General features: G+C 41.9%; 2 protein-coding genes and 1 non-coding gene across 3 annotated transcripts; 2 read left to right on the top strand and 1 right to left on the bottom strand.

Moving 5' to 3' along the window:
- Nucleotides 1–9,770: 9,770 nt before the first annotated feature.
- Nucleotides 9,771–14,307, top strand: LOC104249693 (MAR-binding filament-like protein 1-1). Its single transcript, XM_009806168.2, has 4 exons — nt 9,771–10,160; nt 11,593–11,633; nt 11,758–11,895; nt 12,301–14,307. Exons 1-4 carry the CDS (start codon nt 9,896–9,898, stop codon nt 14,023–14,025), a joined length of 2,169 nt encoding a protein of 722 aa, XP_009804470.1. The 5' UTR covers nt 9,771–9,895; the 3' UTR covers nt 14,026–14,307.
- A 94-nt stretch (nt 14,308–14,401) lies between these two features.
- TRNAR-UCG (transfer RNA arginine (anticodon UCG)) lies at nt 14,402–14,475 on the bottom strand. Its single transcript has one exon. It is a non-coding gene; the product is annotated as a tRNA-Arg (tRNA).
- Nucleotides 14,476–17,356: 2,881 nt separating this feature from the next.
- LOC138888562 (uncharacterized) lies at nt 17,357–17,986 on the top strand. Its single transcript, XM_070170448.1, has one exon. It carries the CDS (start codon nt 17,357–17,359, stop codon nt 17,984–17,986), a length of 630 nt encoding a protein of 209 aa, XP_070026549.1.
- Nucleotides 17,987–19,619: the final 1,633 nt, after the last annotated feature.

The raw sequence follows: 19,619 nt of genomic DNA, 5'->3' as shown, positions 1-19,619 counted from the left end.
ACCCTCATGCCGCCTCCACGTCACGACGAAGGTCCATCTAGGCTGCGAACATGAATCCACGGAAATGAAAGAGGTATGACCTCCTTATTATCAGCTCAAAATTTTTATGTTTCCCCCTCAGAAATAGTCTACGCATTGGAAAATCTCGGTCCAAAGGTAAAATGGCCACAGAAGATGAAGTCCGACCCAAGCACCAGAAAGTCAAGCGCCATATGCAAATTCCACTAGGAACAAGGTCATAAGACCGAGGACTGCATCGCCCTTAGACAGGAGGTCGTGAACATGCTTCACCAAGGGCACCTAAAAGAGTTGATGAGCGATCGAGGGAGGGCCAACATTGCCCGAGGGCAAGAATAACATCAGGGTTCGCCCAAACCACCTTCCCCAGTTTGGACCATTCAAATGATCATCGGGGGAGGCAACGACGCATCTATCAACAGCGTGAAGTTCACCACCACTCACAAGCTTAAGCGGTCTATCACCCATGAACGGTATAACGAACTCAAAGAAAGTATCATCTTTGATAAGTCAGATACCCACAATTTGGTTTTTCCTCACTATGATACCCTTGTCATAACTTTACGTATTTTTTATACTGATGTAAGATGTATCATGGTCGATGATGGAAGCGGCGTGTGCATCATCCATCCTCGAGTTCTCACCCAAATGAAGCTCGAGGACAAGATAGTGCCATGTTGCATCACACTAACAGGTTTTAATAATGCATTTGAGTGGACATCTGGAGAAATCACACTGCCCGTCCTTATCGGCGGTGTTACCTTGGAGACCACGTTCCACATCATGGACCAGGATACAACATATAACACCATCATAGCCCGACCATGGATACACGCAAAGAAAGTCGCCCCCTTCAGTTTGTACCAAATCATTAAATTTCCCACCCCATGGGGAGTATTCTGCATCTAGGGAGAGCAAAACATGGCCCGAGAATGCTACTGCATTGCCCAAGACTGCACGTACACTCAACAACTGAAGGGAAAAGCCAAGGAAGCATATCAATTAACGAAGTCAAGGTTGGATGGCGATGAAAAGAAAGATGTCATCAGCGACCCTGGAATTATAGAAGCCACGAGGTCAACTGTAGAGGACCTCAACCCCGTCCAACTAGACAACGACCACTATAGAAAGAGAGTTTTCATCGGCCATAAACTCCAAGATCCAGGTAAATTTCATCAATTCTTAAAAGTAACGTAGACATATTTGCCTTTTCCCATGCAGACATGCCAAGTATCCCAAAGGAGTTAGCAACTCACAAATTGAACATCAACCCATTTTACCCACTAGTAAGGCAATTAGACGAAAGTCCAACTCTACAATAAACAATGCAGTTCGTGAAGAGGTCGAGAAATTGTTGGTGAATGGTTCTATCAGAGAATCGAAGTACCCTCAGTGGGTCGCCAATATAGTCATGGTGAAAAAGAAGAACGATAAGTGGAGAATGTGCGTGGACTTCACAGATCTGAACAAAGCCTGCCCAAAAGACCCATTCTCGCTGCCCCACATTGACCAACTCATCAACGCCACAGCTGGGCACGAACTGCTGATTTTCTTGGATGCATACTCGAGCTACAACCGAATCCTCATGGAGGAGGAGGATCAGGAAAAAACCACCTTCATCACCCATCAGGGGGCGTACTGCTACAGAATGATGCCATTCGGGTTAAAAAAACGAGGGGGCAATGTACCAGAGGCTGGTGACCAAAATATTCAAAGATCAACTCGGCAAGACCATGGAAGTATATATAGACGACATGTTGGTCAAACCAAAGAGAAAGGAAGACTATATCGACCACCTGAGGAAAGCCTTCGACATACTCAAAAGGTACGACATGAAATTAAATCCTGAAAAATGTTCTTTCGACATGACATCTGGAAAATTCCTCATCTTCTTGGTATCACAAAGAGGCATCGAGGTCAATCCCAACCAAATCAAGGCCATAGAAGGAATCCCAAAAAATCTAACCAGCAAAAAGCAAATGCAAAAACTGACCGGTCGGATTGCCACCCTGTCAAGATTCATATTGTGGTCCTCTGATAGGTGCCACAAATTTTTTGGCATACTCAAAAAGGATAATGGACTCCAATGGAATTCTGAGTGTGTCATCTCCTTAAAGGAATTAATGGCTTACTCGTCTTCACCACTGTTGCTCGCTAAGGCATAACCTGGAGAGCGCCTCTTTGTCTACCCTGCCGTGTCCGACGTTGCAGTAAGTGTTGTCCTGGTATGACAAAATAAAGGTACGCAATCTTTGATCTATTACATTAGCAAAACTATGGTAGACGCCAAAACGAGGTACCCCCACCTCGAGAAGTTAGCTCTAGCCCTGGTCGTAGCTTCACAGAAGCTTAGACCTTATTTCCAGTGCCACCCCATCTCGGTGGTCACGATTTTTCCTTTAAGGAGTATCTTGCACAAACCCGAATTGTCGGGAAGATTGGCCAAGTAGACCATAGAGCTGAGTGAGCACGATATAACCTATCAATCGGGAACAGCGATAAAGTCACAAGTTCTTGCCAAATTTGTCGCCAACTTCAGCATGAAGTCCGAAGTCAAAATGGAAACCACCATTACTTCCACTAAAGTACACGACCAATGGCTGATGGCGCTTCTAATGCATCAGGATATGGACTGGGACTCGTGCTCGAGGTACCAATAGGCAAAATGGTTTGCCAATCCATACGATGCCCTGATATGACTAACCACGAGGCCGAGTATGAGGCCGTGATTACAGGATTAAAATTAGCACTCAAATATGGATCACAGCGAGTCATCATTCGATGCAACTCGCAACTCATCATCAATCAAGTCATAAGGACTTTCCAAATTAAGGAGCAACGACTATAGAAATATCAGGCCAAAATTCGCAAACTATTACCCGAGTTCAACGAATGCCAGCTCGATCAAATACCCCGAGTGTAGAACATCAAAGCAGATAGCCTTGCCAAATTGGCAGCGGCTACCAAAAGCATAACCGGAGAGGAGGGTGTGGTCGCTCTCCTCCATTCATCACTAGACCAGATCGAGGTACGATTTATAAACCTAACTTGGGACATGCGCAATCGTATTATCTCATACTTGCAGGACGGAGTGCTCCCACCTGACAAAAAAGAAGCCAAGAAGCTTCGAATGCAGGCGACCAGGTACAACATCGTCAATGAGGACTTGTACAAAAGAACATTTGGTGGTCCCTTAGCAAAGTGTTTAGGACCAAATCAAACACGACGCGTCCTCGAAGAAATACACTAGGTCCACTATAGGGCTCACACTGGCAACAGAGCTCTCATCAAATACCTCATATGAGCAGGATACTATTGACCCACAATGAAAAAGAAAGCCGCCGACTTCGTTAAAAGGTACGCGCAATGCCAAAGACACAGCCCCATGATTCACCAAGTGGGCAAACACCTTCATTCAGTCACCTCGCCTTGTCCTTTCATCAAATAGGGAACGGACATCGTTGGACCCCTACCGACGGATGAAGTAATAAATGATTTCTTTTTGTTTTAACTGACTATTTCTCTAAGTGGGTAAAAGCAGATGCCTTCGCCCAAATACGCGAGCAAAAAGTAATCACGTTCATTTGGAAAAACATCATATGCCACTTTGGCATCCCTAAAGAAATCAGCTGCAACAACGGTCCCCAGTTCACTGGAAAAAAGACCGCCGAGTTCTTCAAAAAATGGCACATCAAAAGAATACTCTCCATGCCATATCATCCCCTAAGCAACGATTAGGCGGAATCATCCAACAAAACAATATTGAATATCATGAAAAAGAAACTCGAAAATGCCAAGGGACTGTGGCTGGAAGTGCTGCTTGAAGTGTTATGGGCATATTGCACCACGCCAAAGGCGAGCACAAGAGAAACTCCATACTCACTAGTCTATGGAACTGATGCAATGATACTAGTTGAGGTCGGGGAACCAAGCCTAAAATACTCAAATGAAAGCGGGCCAAGCAACGATGAGAACAGAAGGTAGGGCCTTGATAAAGTCGAAGAGCTAATAGACATGGCCTACATAAGAATGATAGCTCAAAAACAATAGGCAGAGCGATGCTACAACAAAAAAACATAAATTAGGTCACTCAAAGTCGGAGACTACATACTCAAAGCCAAAACACAAGCAAACAAAGACTCACAAGAAGGCAAACTGGGAACTAATTGGGACGACCCATACAAAATCACAACGACAGTAAGCAAAGGGTCATTCCAACTGGAAACAATGGAAGGAAAACTACTGCCAAACAATTGGAATGTCGCCCCACCTCAAATACTTCAACTTCTAAGGATAGACGTCTCCCGAGTCGTACTCTTTTTTCCTTTACCCGAGTTTTGTCCCAATTGGATTTTCTCGGGGAGGTTTTTAACGAGGCGACGAAGAAAGCATCTCGAAGTTAAGTACAATTTCATCGCTCGAACTATCAACTACTTTTCTAGGTCAACCAATAAAGGGACTAGATAAACTGGGACTTCAGATAGACTAGGACTTGAAATAGACTGAGACTTCTCCAATGAATGCATGAACAGAGCAAAAACATGTAAACTTCTCCAATGTATGTAAATTTTCCAATGAATGTATAAACAAAGTGAAATACGCAAACGCACAAATTTTTTATCTGTGCCAAAGTTCATACATTACGCCAAGTAAAGAGTCAAACATTCGACTTCGCTCGAATCGACTCACATTCGACCTCGCTCGAGTTTATTACCATTCGACCTCGTTCAAATCACTTAAAGAGTTAAATATTTGACTTCGCTCGAATCGACTCAAGTTCGACCTCACTCGAATTTATTAACAATCGACCTTGTTCGAATCACTTAAAGAGTCAAATATTCGACCTCGCTTGAATCAACCCACATTCGATCTCGCTCGAATTTATTAACATTCGACCTCGTTCGAATCACTTAAAGAGTTAAACATTCGACCTCGCTCGAATCGACTCACATTCGACCTTGCTCAAATTTATTAACATTTGACCTCGTTCGAATCACTTAAAGAGCCAAACATTCGACCTTGCTCGAATTTATTAACATTAGACCTCGTTCGAACCACTTAAAGAGTCAAACATTCGACCTCACTCGAATCGACTTATATTTGGCCTCGCTCGAATCATTTAGAGTCATACATTCGACCTCGGTCGAGTCAACTCACAATCGATTCGAATTAATTAACATTCGACTTCGCTCGAATCGACCTATATTCGATCTCGTTCGAATCAAAGTTAAACATTCGACTTCACTCGCATCAACTCACATTCGACCTCGTTCGAATCAATTCAAAATTAATAATCAGTCTTTCTTGAGGAAACTTATGTTTCGACTTTGTTCGGTTAAAAATACCAGTCGACATTCAACCTCGAACCGGTTCGACTCGCAGTCGACCCAAGTGAAATCGTGATTAAGGCAGAAAAAATTCAAGGGAAAAATAAGAAGTTCAAGAACAGAAAGCAAAAGTATTATCATTACAAAATGCCATCTTACAATGGACAGACAAGAGCCCACAAAAAAAGAAAAAAAAAGAGGAGAGAAAACAAAAGTACATAGAAAAGCACACTATTCGGTCGCAGCTCCCCCATCGCCATCACCACCGATGCCCTTGCCATTTAAGTACTCGTCTTCGTACCAAGAATCTGGCTCAATCTCATCCAAATCCTCTTCGTCATCATCCATCCTGGGCGTGCTGGGGTCATAGCCACAAGCGGCATGAGCTACACATGCCTTAACACGAGCATCCTCAAACTCCGCCTCAGAGGCTTTTTCGGCTGCCATCAAAACCCTGTATATGTCATGACGAGCATCAGCATGGATCCACTTCTCGTACAAGTCTTATGGGACATTGGGATAAGTGGAAGCATTAGAGGTAGACAGCTGATCCTGCTGCTGCGCTTTCTCGGCCTTGAGGACAACCATCTACTCGTTCAAATCCTGAACATCTCCTTCTAGTCAACCTATCTAGTCTTCGAGCCTCGCCACTTTAAGAGCAAAGGTATCTGCTTCACTAGCCCACTCTGATCTGAGGACGCGGAGGGTGCTCGCTAGCACTGCCGTCTCCACCACCGCGGCCATTCTAGCTCTCTCAATCTGCTCCAACTCCGTAGCTTTGGCAGCCAACTCATCCCGTAAGCCGTCAGCTCTAGTTTTGCTCTGCTCAAGCTTAGCCCGTAAGGACGCCACATGAACTTGGAGGTCGACGCATTCGTCCATGACCCCCTTGCTCACCTCGAGCTCGTCGTTTTTGGTCCTTAATGTTTCTTCGAGCTCGCTGCACCTGCCAATAACCATCATGAGCTCATCATCCTTCTCCTTCAACTCCTCATTCTTCTTCCTCAGATCGTCATGGAGAGTTGGTAACAAAGTATCCTCACTAAGCATGCGAACCAGGGCCTTGTTCTTGGTACGATATTCTTTGTATTTTGACTCTACCTTATTATAGAGAGCCGTCCTCTTCTTTTCCCGACGGGAGCTCTCAATATCCAGGATGAGAGTTTGATAAACATACCAAGAAGGCTTCTTTACGCTAAGAGAAGGCTTACTCGTAGAGCCATCCCGAAAATGCCTAACGACAAGTCCACATCCTTCAACGTCTGCAAGGTCCTATTCTCAAACTCCGTGTATAGGGGGCCAAAGCCGGAACCACATGCTTTGAGTTGACCAACAAGTTGAAATCCAAGGGGATGGCAATATTTTGAGTGGACCCCTCGGTCCTCACTTCCACTCGATTAAATCTCTCCTCAAAAGGCCGTACCTCCTCAGGGTCGATATCGGAACCAGACCCATCATCCTCCACAATGACCGCTTTTCCTCTACCACCAACAGACGAAGAGCCAACCTCAGCTGCCTCTAGTGTATCCCTTTTCGTAGCAGCTTTCATTGTCTCCAACGACCTATCTTCCACGACAACGTCTGGTGGGGGAGCGGTCCCCGCAGTTGAAAGGGACGCCGCTTCCACGTCCACAACTATCACCCGCTCAGGCATGGCCACGACTTCCACTCGTCGCCTTTTCAACGGCTCCATATCCTCCTCGCTGGGGGAAGGTTCGTCCACTAAATGAAACACCGAGCAGGCGACCTCCGCTGACAGAGTGGGTGTCTGACGATTAAGCTAGCTTAAAACCGGAGTCCGGGAAGAAGTGTTTCGTACATAATCGGCCAAAGCAAACTGCATCCCAACTGAAGCAACTTCTTGGCGAAATGCAGGGATATGAGCCTTCACCTTCTTAGAAGTTCTCTGAACTGGCGTCAAAAGAGAGCCATAAGCGGCAAACAGAAGCGTGCCACAACAAAAGCAAAGTAGTTATGAAGGCAAAACATAACTTACCGGTCGAAGGCTTAAGCCCGAACTTCTTATTGAAGGATTCCCAGTCACGAATCCCTACGGTATGAGGCAAGAAGCGGTCCACCCAGACACTGATATCGGCGACTAAAGAAGGGGGTACTTCTCAGCTACAAAAAGAAAAAATAGTGTAACAAGTCGTGAAACACGAAGAGAAGAACAAATACGTACTCAAATAATGACACTTACGAGAAAAATTCCTTTGTTCAGGAAATTCGCTAGGGTTCACCACCACATGCTCTATTTAGATGAATAAGTAGTGAGCCCAAAACCGGTGGTTCATCCTATCTCCATCCCGACCACCAATCCTTTAGTTTTGCGGTAGCGGAGGTGAACTATCGTACCCCTATGGAAACTCAGTCTGAAGAGGTACAGTAGATGACAGATAAAGACTTCGCAGCCAGTTAGCTCTGCGAGCTTCGCCAACATAAGGAAAATCTTTTAAAGGTAGGGAGAAAGTTGTGTCGGGCAGATGCTGTATTAGCGGTAGAACTCCTCTGCCAACAGAGAAAGAGGAAGAGAATAACCTATCTGGAATGGGTAGGCATAAAATGCACAATACCCAGGACGGTGAACTTGAACCATGTCATCTACAACCGGAACCAGGTCGACGTGGGCAGGAATGCCATGTTTTGTTCTAAGGGCGACAAGGTACTTCGCCTTCATCTCAGATTTTGCAGACTCCGGTTCAGGGGCGGGTTCTTTAGAAAAGTCGGACCTGGAAGTAGGGTTACGAGGAATGATCTCTTCCACAGTGGGGAAGCTCTCATCCTCTATAACCATTATTTCTCTGCCACCGGGAGGCATGGACACCGATAATGGAATAAGGTCACAGATCATCTCAATGTTGGGGGTTACGTTAGCCATTCTCTGCTATAATATATATACGGTGGGGCAGAAAAAGAAGAAGGGGTGGTAACGGCTGCAGTTGTAGGGTGTAAGAACACAAGAAGAAGAAAGAGAAGCGAGTGAAAGGTTGAAGAAATCAGAGAATGCAAAAGTTCCATTGTGAAGCTTCAGAGGCATTCAGATTGATACAAGCAACTTCTAGTGGTCCTAGAATCAAAATAATAGGGACTCAAGGAACGAGGCAATGCATCAGGAAGATGCACAATGATGATGCATGCATCGTGACATCATCCTGCACCAATCCCCTGACCTACGAATCTCAGAGCGACACATCACTATTTTGGCTACGGACTCCTTTACTCGATCAACATGCCAAAAATCTTTCACAAATCGCCGACTGATAAAGTCCGCCCATCGGAGTCGACCAGAAGGCGACCCCAACAAGCGGAGGGGCTAACCGTATGGGTCAAAATCTAGCTTAAAAAGTTAAGCGTGAGAAGATCGTCAAGTGAGAGGACTGTGTTTCGCTTTGGGCGGATAGGCCAAGGTCGACCAAAGCCCAATAATGAGCAGTCGCTAAGCAAGTCATAAAGACCGGGGTCGAGCAATGAAGGGTATGAATAACAACTAGTTTAGCAATAAGATATTTTAAAGGAATATTCAGAGGAATATTCTCTGTATTTGAACTTTCAGTAGGTAAGGGATATGTCCCATATAAGTAGGAAGAGAGAGAGAGAGAGAGAGGGGAGGGGAAGGGGGCATGTGATATTCATTTTGATAAGCTCTCTCTAGAAAAGTTGACTCTCAAGCAACTACAAACATTATCTTTGTACAAGATTCGATTTGCTGTTTTTCCAAGCTTTCCCACATTAGATCCAATAAAGTTCATGATATTCCCACGTTTGATTGCCTTACATCATTGTCAGAGGGAGAATCATCCATCTAGTTATAAATTTTGGTGAATTATTCTCTTTATTTATAGTTGTTGCCATTTGTCATATTTATTGCTTATCTTTATCCCCTCATTCATCCATAACAACAACATTAAACATTCTTCTGGCATTTAATAATCCGGTTTCCAGACCATTACTATCCATAAATCTTGTATCTAGGATTTATTATATTTAACTAGAATTTACCCATTATCATTTATTTAATTAGTTTAACAAAAAGGCATAACACTTTTTGGTCAAATACATACTATAACATATTAAATCGAACTAATAGTAGCTTAAATACTACTCCGTCCGTTTCAATTTATGTGAATCTATTTTCTTTTTAGCCCATGCTAAAATGAATGATCTCTTTCCATATTTGAAAACAATTTAACTTTATGTAACGCTTTATAGTCACACAAAATATGTGTGTCTCATTTTACGCCATAAGTTCAAAAGTTTTTTATCTCTTTTCTTAAACTAGATGGATTCACAAAAAAGTAGTAAGTGGTAACCATAAATGTAAATTTGGAGGGAGTAATTTATAGGCCGAATTGAGCTTAAAGTACTGAAATCCCCAATTTCCCACAAGTATAAAGAGTTGAGGAAAATTAGAAGTAAGGTCATTGTGGTCCTAGTAACGACTGTAACATGAGTCTTAGCTAATAGGCAGATAGAGCAATCACTGGCCTCTGAAATCTTCTTCTTTTTATCACTTTCGGAGTGGAAATCGGGAGAAACCAACCAACTTTGTAATGGGGAGTTCTTGTTTTCCCCAATCTCCACTCTCTCATTCTCTCTTTTCTTCTTCATCACTATCTTCTTCCCAATTTACACCCTTGCTTTTTTCCCCAAGAAATGCGCAAAAATGTAAAAAGAAAATGCCAGCTATGGCATGTATACACTCGGAGAATCAAAAGGAAAGCGAATTCTGCAGCAGAAGAACGATTCTTTTCGTGGGTTTCTCTGTTCTTCCACTTCTCAGCTTGAGGGCAAATGCTTTTGAAGGCTTGTCAGTAGGTCAATCATTTTTCTTGATTCTTTCTTGCCCTTTATTTGGTTCGACATTATATTGCTTTGCTCTGAGTTGAAAAAATAATAGGGTTCTTTAGCTTCTTTTTGTCTTTAAGTCAGAATGTGTTCTTTAATTTATAGAATCGGTGAATTTGATAAAAGCTTGGTCCATTTCAGTAGCTTAAATGTGACCAGTACGAATTTTCTTGAAGCAGTGCAGTTGTAATTGGCAATAGATTTCGAGTTATAGGATTTACGGCCATTGCCATTTGGTCTTTTTCCATCAGCTGACACTTGGAATTAATGGCCATTATGATTAGATAATTTGGCGATTCTTTAGGCAGATCTAAGTTGCACTAGTTTGCTGACTGTACTTAGACTGTTTACTAAAGGTATTTGGGAAGAATGTCGATAAGAAATTCTGTAATTGACTATGGTTTCCTAAGAGGTTTAATCAGTATACCGTTGAATGACAACTGCATTTCTTTTCTTATTCTTTTTTCCCTTTTATAAACAAGATTAGTTATCAAACTTTTTAATAATCATTCATGTGCAAATTTAGGCTTGATCAGTGCAATAATAGACTTCTAGTTCAATTTAAGAGTATTGAGATCGACTTCCTTGTTAATAATTTCCGTCTCCAACTATATATATTTGTAGCTTGATCGTTATAGAGACCCTTACAAACTTGATTCTCATGCTTTTTAGCACAGTTCTTAATTATGCTCACTCCTTATAGTATATTATTGTTAGTGCAGACAAATAAAAGGTACATAATTATTTTGTTGTCAGCTGAATTTCTAATTTTCTTTAGAAAACGAAATGCCAAGAAAGCTAAGCTTTGGTAAACGTTAGATTGCTTCCTTGGAAACTTATCTCGGCTTATCAAGTAATCTATTCCATCATTCCTTTGTCGGTTTCTTATGGCAGAGTCACTCGATCCTCATCGCAACAGAGGAAAAAGAGAGATCGAAAGAACAAAAACTGGGAATGAGTCTGCAATCTGGATACTAAGAGTGGGGTTACCTATGTTTCTTTGACTCTGCTTTGTTCATCTGGTTGGTCATGGTGAAAATATTCACTTCCAAACTTTGGGGTGAGGGGATGTAAAAGTAGCAGAAGTACATTTTCATATCAAAGACCAATAGATAACACAGCTTCTTTCCATATATTTTTTTTTGTTAATAGGCCTTATTTATCAGAAACTAGTGCATTCAATCTCCTTTCCGTATAATTTTGTTTTGGTATCTGTGTAGTAATATCTAGCATATTCCTGAAGATTCGGGGGCATACTTGCATATGTTGTTTGTGATTGTGGTTAATATCTGAAAGTTTTTGCTAGATATTGTGAACTTGTATTTGGATTTGTGAAAGGTTTATCTCCCACACCCTGATGCCTTTTCAAAAAATGCTTAACTCAGCTCTCATTGTATCTCAGATTCTCAAGTAAAAGCACAGCCGCAGAAAGAGGAGACAGAGGTCAGAATGAATGCCTAGCATCTCCTTGAGAAAAGATTGAGAGAGAATGCATTCTGCTATAGCTTAATTTCTATATTATCATCAGCTTTATATGCTCTCAGTTTGAATGTTTTCTTGTAACCAGCAAACAATCCAAGGAAATGCAGAGAATCCCTTCTTTTCTCTACTTAATGGACTTGGAGTTTTTGGTTCAGGCGTGCTTGGTTCTCTTTATGCCTTGGCTCGAAACGAGAAGGCCGTTTCTGATGCAACCATTGAATCTGTAAGCTAGATATGCTCTTCTCTATATGTTTTGTGATACAAGTTTTCTGTAATTTTATGTCTCTATGGATGCAGTTGGGATCTTAAAGCAGAGTGTTCCCATCATCTTACTGACATTGCAGATCTATTGCATGGTCCAATTTCTTCTGAAAGTATAATATTTTTGAGCAACATTTCTAAGCAGAAACTGCGGAATCCAGTAGAGGGGCGACTTGTATAAATTAGTCGCAGTTTGGCCTGAACTGAACCTATTGCAAACAGTTTAAACATAAAACAGTGCAAGTGATCTTAACATGCTTAGACCATTAGCTTAAAGGCTATTCTAAATCGTAAGATTATAGGCAGAAAGAACGAGTTACTTTCTTGGGTTGCTTTTACTAATTAGGATCTGCTTTCATGTACTCAGATGAAAAATAAGCTGAAGGAGAAAGAAGCCACATTCGTTTCAATGGAGAAGAAATTCCAGTCTGAGCTGCTGAACGAAAGGGATATACGAAATAATCAACTTAAGAGGGCAGGCGAAGAACGGCAAGCTCTGGTTAACCAATTGAATTCAGCAAAGAGTACAGTAACTAACCTTGGTCAGGAGCTGCAAAAAGAAAAACGAATTGCTGAAGAGCTCAAAGTTCAGATCGAGGGCCTTCAAAATAACCTCATGCAGACGAAGGAGGATAAGAAAAAATTGCAGGAGGAGCTTAAAGAGAAGCTTGATTTGATACAAGTTCTGCAAGAAAAGATAACTTTACTTACTACAGAGATCAAAGATAAAGAGGCATCTCTTCAGAGTACAACCTCTAAACTAGCTGAAAAAGAATCAGAGGTAGATAAATTGAGCTCAATGTATCAGGAATCCCAGGATCAGCTGATGAATTTGACTTCAGAAATCAAAGAACTTAAAGTCGAAGTCCAGAAAAGAGAGAGAGAACTAGAGTTGAAACGTGAATCAGAAGACAACCTTAATGTGCGATTAAATTCTTTGCTCGTTGAGAGAGATGAATCTAAAAAAGAGCTTGATGCTATTCAAAAGGAATACAGCGAGTTCAAGTCCATTTCAGAGAAGAAAGTGGCTTCTGATGCCAAGCTGTTGGGGGAACAAGAAAAGAGACTACACCAGCTCGAGGAACAACTTGGCACTGCCTCAGATGAAGTACGCAAAAATAAAGTGCTAATTGCTGATCTGACTCAAGAAAAAGAAAACTTAAGGAGAATGCTGGACGCTGAGCTGGAAAACATAAGCAAGTTGAAGCTAGAGGTCCAGGTTACTCAGGAAACTCTTGAGAAATCTAGAAGTGATGCTTCTGATATAGCAGAACAACTACAGCAGTCGAGGCATCTTTGCTCTAAGCTTGAAGCTGAGGTTTCTAAACTTCAGATGGAATTGGAGGAAACAAGAACATCATTACGGAGGAACATTGATGAGACAAAACGTGGTGCAGAGCTCTTAGCTGCGGAGCTGACCACTACTAGGGAGCTTCTAAAGAAAACAAATGAAGAAATGCACACTATGTCTAATGAACTAGCGGCTGTTACTGAAAATTGTGATAACTTACAGACGGAGCTAGTTGATGTCTACAAGAAAGCAGAACGTGCTGCTGATGAACTGAAACAAGAAAAGAATATTGTCGTGACACTGGAGAAAGAGCTAACATTTTTGGAGGCTCAAATTACAAGAGAGAAAGAGTCACGGAAGAATCTGGAAGAAGAGCTGGAAAGGGCTACGGAATCACTTGATGAGATGAACCGAAATGCTTTTGCACTTGCAAAGGAGCTTGAGCTTGCTAATTCTCATATTTCTAGCCTCGAGGATGAGAGAGAAGTGCTCCAAAAGTCTGTTTCTGAGCAGAAACAAATTTCTCAAGAATCCCGAGAAAACCTTGAAGATGCCCATAGCCTGGTAATGAAACTTGGCAAGGAACGCGAGAGTCTGGAGAAGAGAGCAAAGAAATTGGAAGATGAAATGGCATCAGCAAAAGGTGAGATTTTGCGGCTGCGGACCCAAGTAAATTCGGTAAAAGCTCCTGTTAACAATGAGGAAAAAGTTGAAGCTGGGGAAAAGGCAGCTGTAACAGTGAAGAGAACCAGGAGGAGGAAGACTGCTACTCAGCCTGCTTCTCAGCAAGAAAGCTCATAGTTTGCTGTTTCTAAAGTGACATATCTTTCCTTTTTGTCCTTGACTCAAATTGATTGCGACGAGAATAGATTAATGGTGTATTATAGAGAAGCCAGAATTAGGATATTGCCCTTGTAAGAAACTTCCTGCAAGCTGTATTCTCAGTGAGTGTATATTTCCAGGTGAGAAGTTGCACAAACAAATGAGATATCATTTAGTACATTTTCATGCAGTGTGTGTGCAAATAAGAAATTTGGAACGGATTGCATGATATCCATGAATAAGAAATTTGAATTGTGTAAAGTACTGTCTCAGTTCCCCATGTTTAGCAGTACAAATGAACATGCAGCTGATACCATCTTTCTTAAAAGTGAATAATAGAAAAAGATCTATAAACCGACCACAGTGGGAGTCGAACCCACGACCTTTTGATCCGAAGTCAAACGCGCTAATCCACTACGCTATGCGGTCTTGTTGTGACCTATTTTAGAGTAAATACTATTATCAAATCACGAGAATCTTTCCGCTTCTAATCTCATGTGAATTAGAACACCATATGAATAACAGTTTATTTGAGCGTTATATATTCTCAGTTAGCATAAGTGGCTTTTGTACCAAGAAAATAAGTTGCTTTTGCAAAACTAGATTTCTATTTTCTATGGAAGTGCTATATGAAGTCTTATCAAGTCTATCGCTTATATATTTCCTATCTGTATTAACATAAGTAGAACTAGAATTCTATTTACGTTAACGTACGTTTAGATTGACTTATCATCCAACAAATTGCTATAAACTAAATAGATAAACCGCGGCTGAATTTATTTGTTTCCTTCTTAGAGCCAACCATGAAACTCTAAGTATTACTTTTTTTTTTCCAGCCTATGTATTACGATTTCAACATTGGATTCTGTGAGCAATTGTACAAATTGTATACGGTCGAAGCCCCATTTTACAGGCTCGACGAATCGCTTCAAGCCCGAGTTCAGGATGGGTCGAGTTCGAGCCCGATGGACCAAACTTGAGCCCATGACAGAATCTCAGGCTCAAGAATCGAAGTACGCGGTGGGTACCGAAGCCGAGTATGACCAACCCCGAGATGACGCCGTTATGGGTTTGTAACAGAAAGAGCAAGATTCCCGCCACATCCCCAAGATCGTGGCGTAAATTCCGGAATAGATTTGTACGAGCCAGTACGAATCCGTACTAGGTGGTTAGACAGCTGTCCCAATAAAGGTTCCTTACTGTAAATAGAAATGTACCTTATTTAGAGTTCCCTTGCTATATAAAGGGGACCCCAATCATTTGTAAACACCATCAATCATTGGCAAAAGAATATACTCTCTTACTTTCTTGCTCATTACTCATCAGAATTGCCCTTTAACTTTATTGTTCTACCAACCTCGAGGCCACTTTAGCTCGAGGTCAAGACTGGCTTGCACACTGATTTGATTTTACTTACTTCTTTCATTTATACGTTAGATTTTTTGGTTATTAATTAGTATTGAACTAAATCACATATCTTTAAAACCATAAACAAGTTTAATTGTTACTCGTATTTTCGAGGTAAATAGTTTGGCGCCCACCGTGGGGCTAAAGATAATATTGGTTATTTCAGTAGTGATTCTGATAACACACGTTATTTTCACACTTGTTCTTGTCAAGAATTTTTGTTCACAGGTTAAAACATGTCAAACTCATAAAATGCACCTGTACACGGCGATGATGGTTTAGGATTTCATGGGGAAAACAACAATGTAGCTACTCCGGGAGTCGGTGTACCACCGATTAACCCTGGGGAAGTGCCAAATGTGGAACCAGTCGATGTTAGTTCACACATTGCTTTGAATGCAGATTTAGGCGCAGACCCCGGAGGAAGTATACGCAGGGAAGTCCGATCTCGTGGTCAAGGAACACAGGGTATAAGAGATGGGGGAGTTAGCCTCCAAGTAATATTCGAGATGTTACAAGCTCAACAGATTGCTATCGCTCAGCTTCAAAGTCAGCATAAAACTCCAAGTGTGGTCGAACTAGAAATCACTCGCCGTATTGAGCCGGTGCCAGAAATATCAAACGGTAATGGCTCGGGGACTGATCCCACGATATGATGATGCTCGAGAAGCTCACCAAAAGAATCGAGTCGAGGGAGAAAAAGATTGAGGATAATGACAAAAAAATGGAGACGTATAACTCCTGTGTTGATCAAATACCAGGGGCACCCCCTGTCTTGAAAGGATTAGATGCCAAAAAATTCATGCAAAAGCCATTTCCCCCGAGCGCGGCTCCGAAGCCTATCCCCAAGAAGTTTCGTATGCCCGATATACCTAAATATAATGGAACGAGCGATCCTAATAAACACATTATCTCGTACACTTGCGGGATTAAAGGGAACGACTTAAATGATGATGCGATCGAGTCAGTATTGTTGAAACAATTTGGGAAAACTTTGTCAAAGGGATCCATGATTTGGTATCACAACTTGCCACCGAATTTTATCGGTTTATTTGCTATGTTAGCAGACGCATTCATGAAAGCACATGCCGGGGCCATAAAGGTTGCAGCAAGGAAATCAGATGTTTTTAAGATAAGAAAGAGGAATGATGAGATGCTAAAGGAGTTCGTATCCCGATTTCAAATGGAGCGAATGGATTATCACCGGTCTCGGATGATTGGGAAGTACAAGCTTTTATGCAGGGGTTGAACGAGCGGAGTTCGATCGCGTCACGACAGTTGAAGCAAAATCTGGTAGAGTGTCCAGTCGTGACTTGGGCAGATGTACATAATCGTTATCAATCGAAGATCAGGGTCGAAGACGACCAGTTGGGAGCCCCTCGGACTCAGTACATCCAAATAGATTGGCGGTTATGGCCCCGAGGAATACAGACAGGGAACCGAGATCAACTAGGAAATGGTATCAGCCATATGTCTCGGATCGAAGAAAAATGGTTTGGGGCGAAATCCTCCTCAGAACGATCGAGGACAGAATTCTCGGGGACTTATGAGTAAACATGGTTTTGATAAACATACCGATCCCGCAGAATCACCTCGGTTGTCGGAGTATAATTTTAGTGTAGATGCATCGGGGATCATGTCAACTGTTGGAAGAATCAAAGACACCAGGTGGCCTAGGCCTATACAAACCGATCCTTCTCAAAGGAATCCAAACTTGATGTGTAAATATCATGGCACACATGGCCATAAGACCGAAGACTGCAGGCAGCTGAGGTAGGAGGTAGCTCGATTGTTCAACGAGGGTCATCTTCGAGAGTTTCTCAGTGATCGAGCTAAGAACCACTTTAGAGAAAGAGATGCAAACTGAAAAAATAAGCAGGAAGAACTGCAACATGTAATTCATATGATCGTTGGCGGTGTCGATGTTCCACAAAGGCCTATATTCAAACGCACCAAGGTGTCGATCACCAGAGAAAAACGGACTCGGAGTTATGTGCCCGAGGGCATCCTATCATTCAATGACGAGGAAGTGGAAGGCATATCTCAACCATATAATGACGCCCTGGTAATTTCTATTTTGTTAAATAAAATTCAAGTTAAACGTGTTATAGTGGATCCAGGTAGCTCAGCAAACATAATCAGATCAAGGGTCGTAGAGCAGCTCGGTCTACATGACCAAATTGTACCTGCATCTCGAGTCCTAAATGGCTTCAACATGGCAAGAGAAACAACAAAGAGGGAGATAATCCTACTAGTAAACGTGGCTGGGACCATCCAAGATACAAAATTCCATGTCATCGAAGGCAACATGAGATATAATGCACTACGCTGGAGGCCATGGATCCACAACATGAGGGTAGTACCTTCAACCCTTCATCAGATGATGAAATTCCAAATAGCAGATGGTGTGAAAACAGTTTACGGAGAACAACACGATGCAAATGAAATGTTTGCAGTCGATGAGGTGACACCGATACCAGTGCCTTCGACCTCGGAAAAATCAAGCACTAAAGAAAAGCAGACAGAAAAATAGCAATCACCGCTCCCAGCCTCGACCGAATTAGAGGAACAGGTAATCGAAGAAGAAGAGGATTTCCTTACTCCTCGAACTTTCGTTGTTCCCGAAGAGTCAGATTCAACCAAGTCAATGGTTGAGGAACTAGAACATGTCATACTGATTGAGTACATGCCCAAGAGAAAGGTATACCTAGGAATGGGGTTAACCCCCAAACTCAGGAAAGAACTCATTTAATTTCTTATCAATAATATGGATTGTTTTTCTTGGTCCCATTTAGACATGACAGGGATCCTATAGGAAATAACAACACACCGACTAAGCCTCGACCCCAGGTTCAAACCAGTAAAACAAAAAAGAAGGCCCCAATCTGAGGTGAAGCATGCATTCATAAAGAATGAGGTAACTAAACTTCTTAAAATAGGATCCATTCGGGAGGTAAAATACCCTGAGTGGTTAGTCAGCATAGTTGTAGTCCCTAAAAAAGGGAACAAACTTAGAATATGTGTAGATTATAAGGATCTAAACAAGGCATGCCCTAAAGATTCCTTTCCATTACCTAACATTGATCGCATGATCGATGCCACGACCGTCCACGAGATCCTTACCTTCCTCGATGCCTACTCCAGGTACAATCAAATTCAGATGAACCCCGGGGACCGGGAGAAGACCTCGTTTATCAGTAAGTTAGGAACATACTGTTACAACGTAATGCCCTTCGGGTTAAAAATGCTGGAGCCACATACCAATGCCTAGTTAACAAAATATTCAAGGAACAGATAGGTAAATCAATGGAATCTTACATTGACGATATGTTGGTTAAGTCCCTACGCGCAGAGGACCATTTAACTCATTTGCAGGAAACATTCAAAATCTTGAGGAAGTACAACATAAAGCTTAACCCAGAAAAATGTGCCTTTAAGGTTGGCTCGGACAAGTTTCACAGCTTCATGGTATCAAATCGGGGAATCGAAATCAAGCCGAACAAAATCAAGGCCATCGAGGACATCACTATCGTGGATAGTGTGAAAGTTGTACAAAGGTTAACAGGACGAATAGACACCTTGGGCCGATTCATTTCGAGGTTATCAGATCGAAGCCACAAGTTCTTTTCCTTACTCAAAAAGAAAAAGGATTTCGTATGGACCCCGGAATTCCATAAAGCATTGGAGGAATTGAAGTGATACTTATCAAGCCCACCTCTACTTCACACTCCGAAGGTAGATGAAAAGCTTTACTTATATTTGGTAGTGTCCGAGATAGCGGTAAGTGGGGTACTAGTTCTAGAAGAGCAAGGCTTTGTATAGCCTTGTGAGGCCATGCATAATGTTTAACTGCTTGCAAGTTTGGCTATTGTCCATTTTATAGGGGAAACTCGGCCAGATATTTCCATTGGAATCCACGATGATTTAGACTCCCTATAAACCCTTACATTCGAGGATGAATGTTCCTAATGGGGTAGGGTGTTACAACACATATTCATGTACATTAGTTTATGCTGTAAGTTAGGCGACATAAATCCAAGAATAGATTATCTTTGAGATGATAAGAAGTTAATTCTATTGGTCTTAAATGATACAAGGGTGTATAATGGTGGTTAACAAGTATTAGAAGTTAAACAAATCAAGGATGTTGTAACCTGTATTAGGTT

The sequence above is a fragment of the Nicotiana sylvestris genome, chromosome 3, assembly GCF_000393655.2.
Source record: "Nicotiana sylvestris chromosome 3, ASM39365v2, whole genome shotgun sequence".
NCBI lineage: Eukaryota > Viridiplantae > Streptophyta > Magnoliopsida > Solanales > Solanaceae > Nicotiana > Nicotiana sylvestris.
This window is presented reverse-complemented; position numbering and strand designations above follow the sequence as displayed.

Excerpts from the sequence above, each read along its gene's own strand:
- LOC104249693 (XM_009806168.2), top strand. The coding sequence starts at position 9,896 with ATGGGGAGTTCTTGTTTTCCCCAATCTCCACTCTCTCATTCTCTCTTT. Across the intron at positions 11,634-11,757 it reads CGCAGAAAGAGGAGACAGAG|CAAACAATCCAAGGAAATGC; the intron begins GTCAGAATGAAT and ends TCTTGTAACCAG. Across the intron at positions 11,896-12,300 it reads CTGATGCAACCATTGAATCT|ATGAAAAATAAGCTGAAGGA; the intron begins GTAAGCTAGATA and ends TCATGTACTCAG.
- LOC138888562 (XM_070170448.1), top strand. The coding sequence starts at position 17,357 with ATGATCGTTGGCGGTGTCGATGTTCCACAAAGGCCTATATTCAAACGC.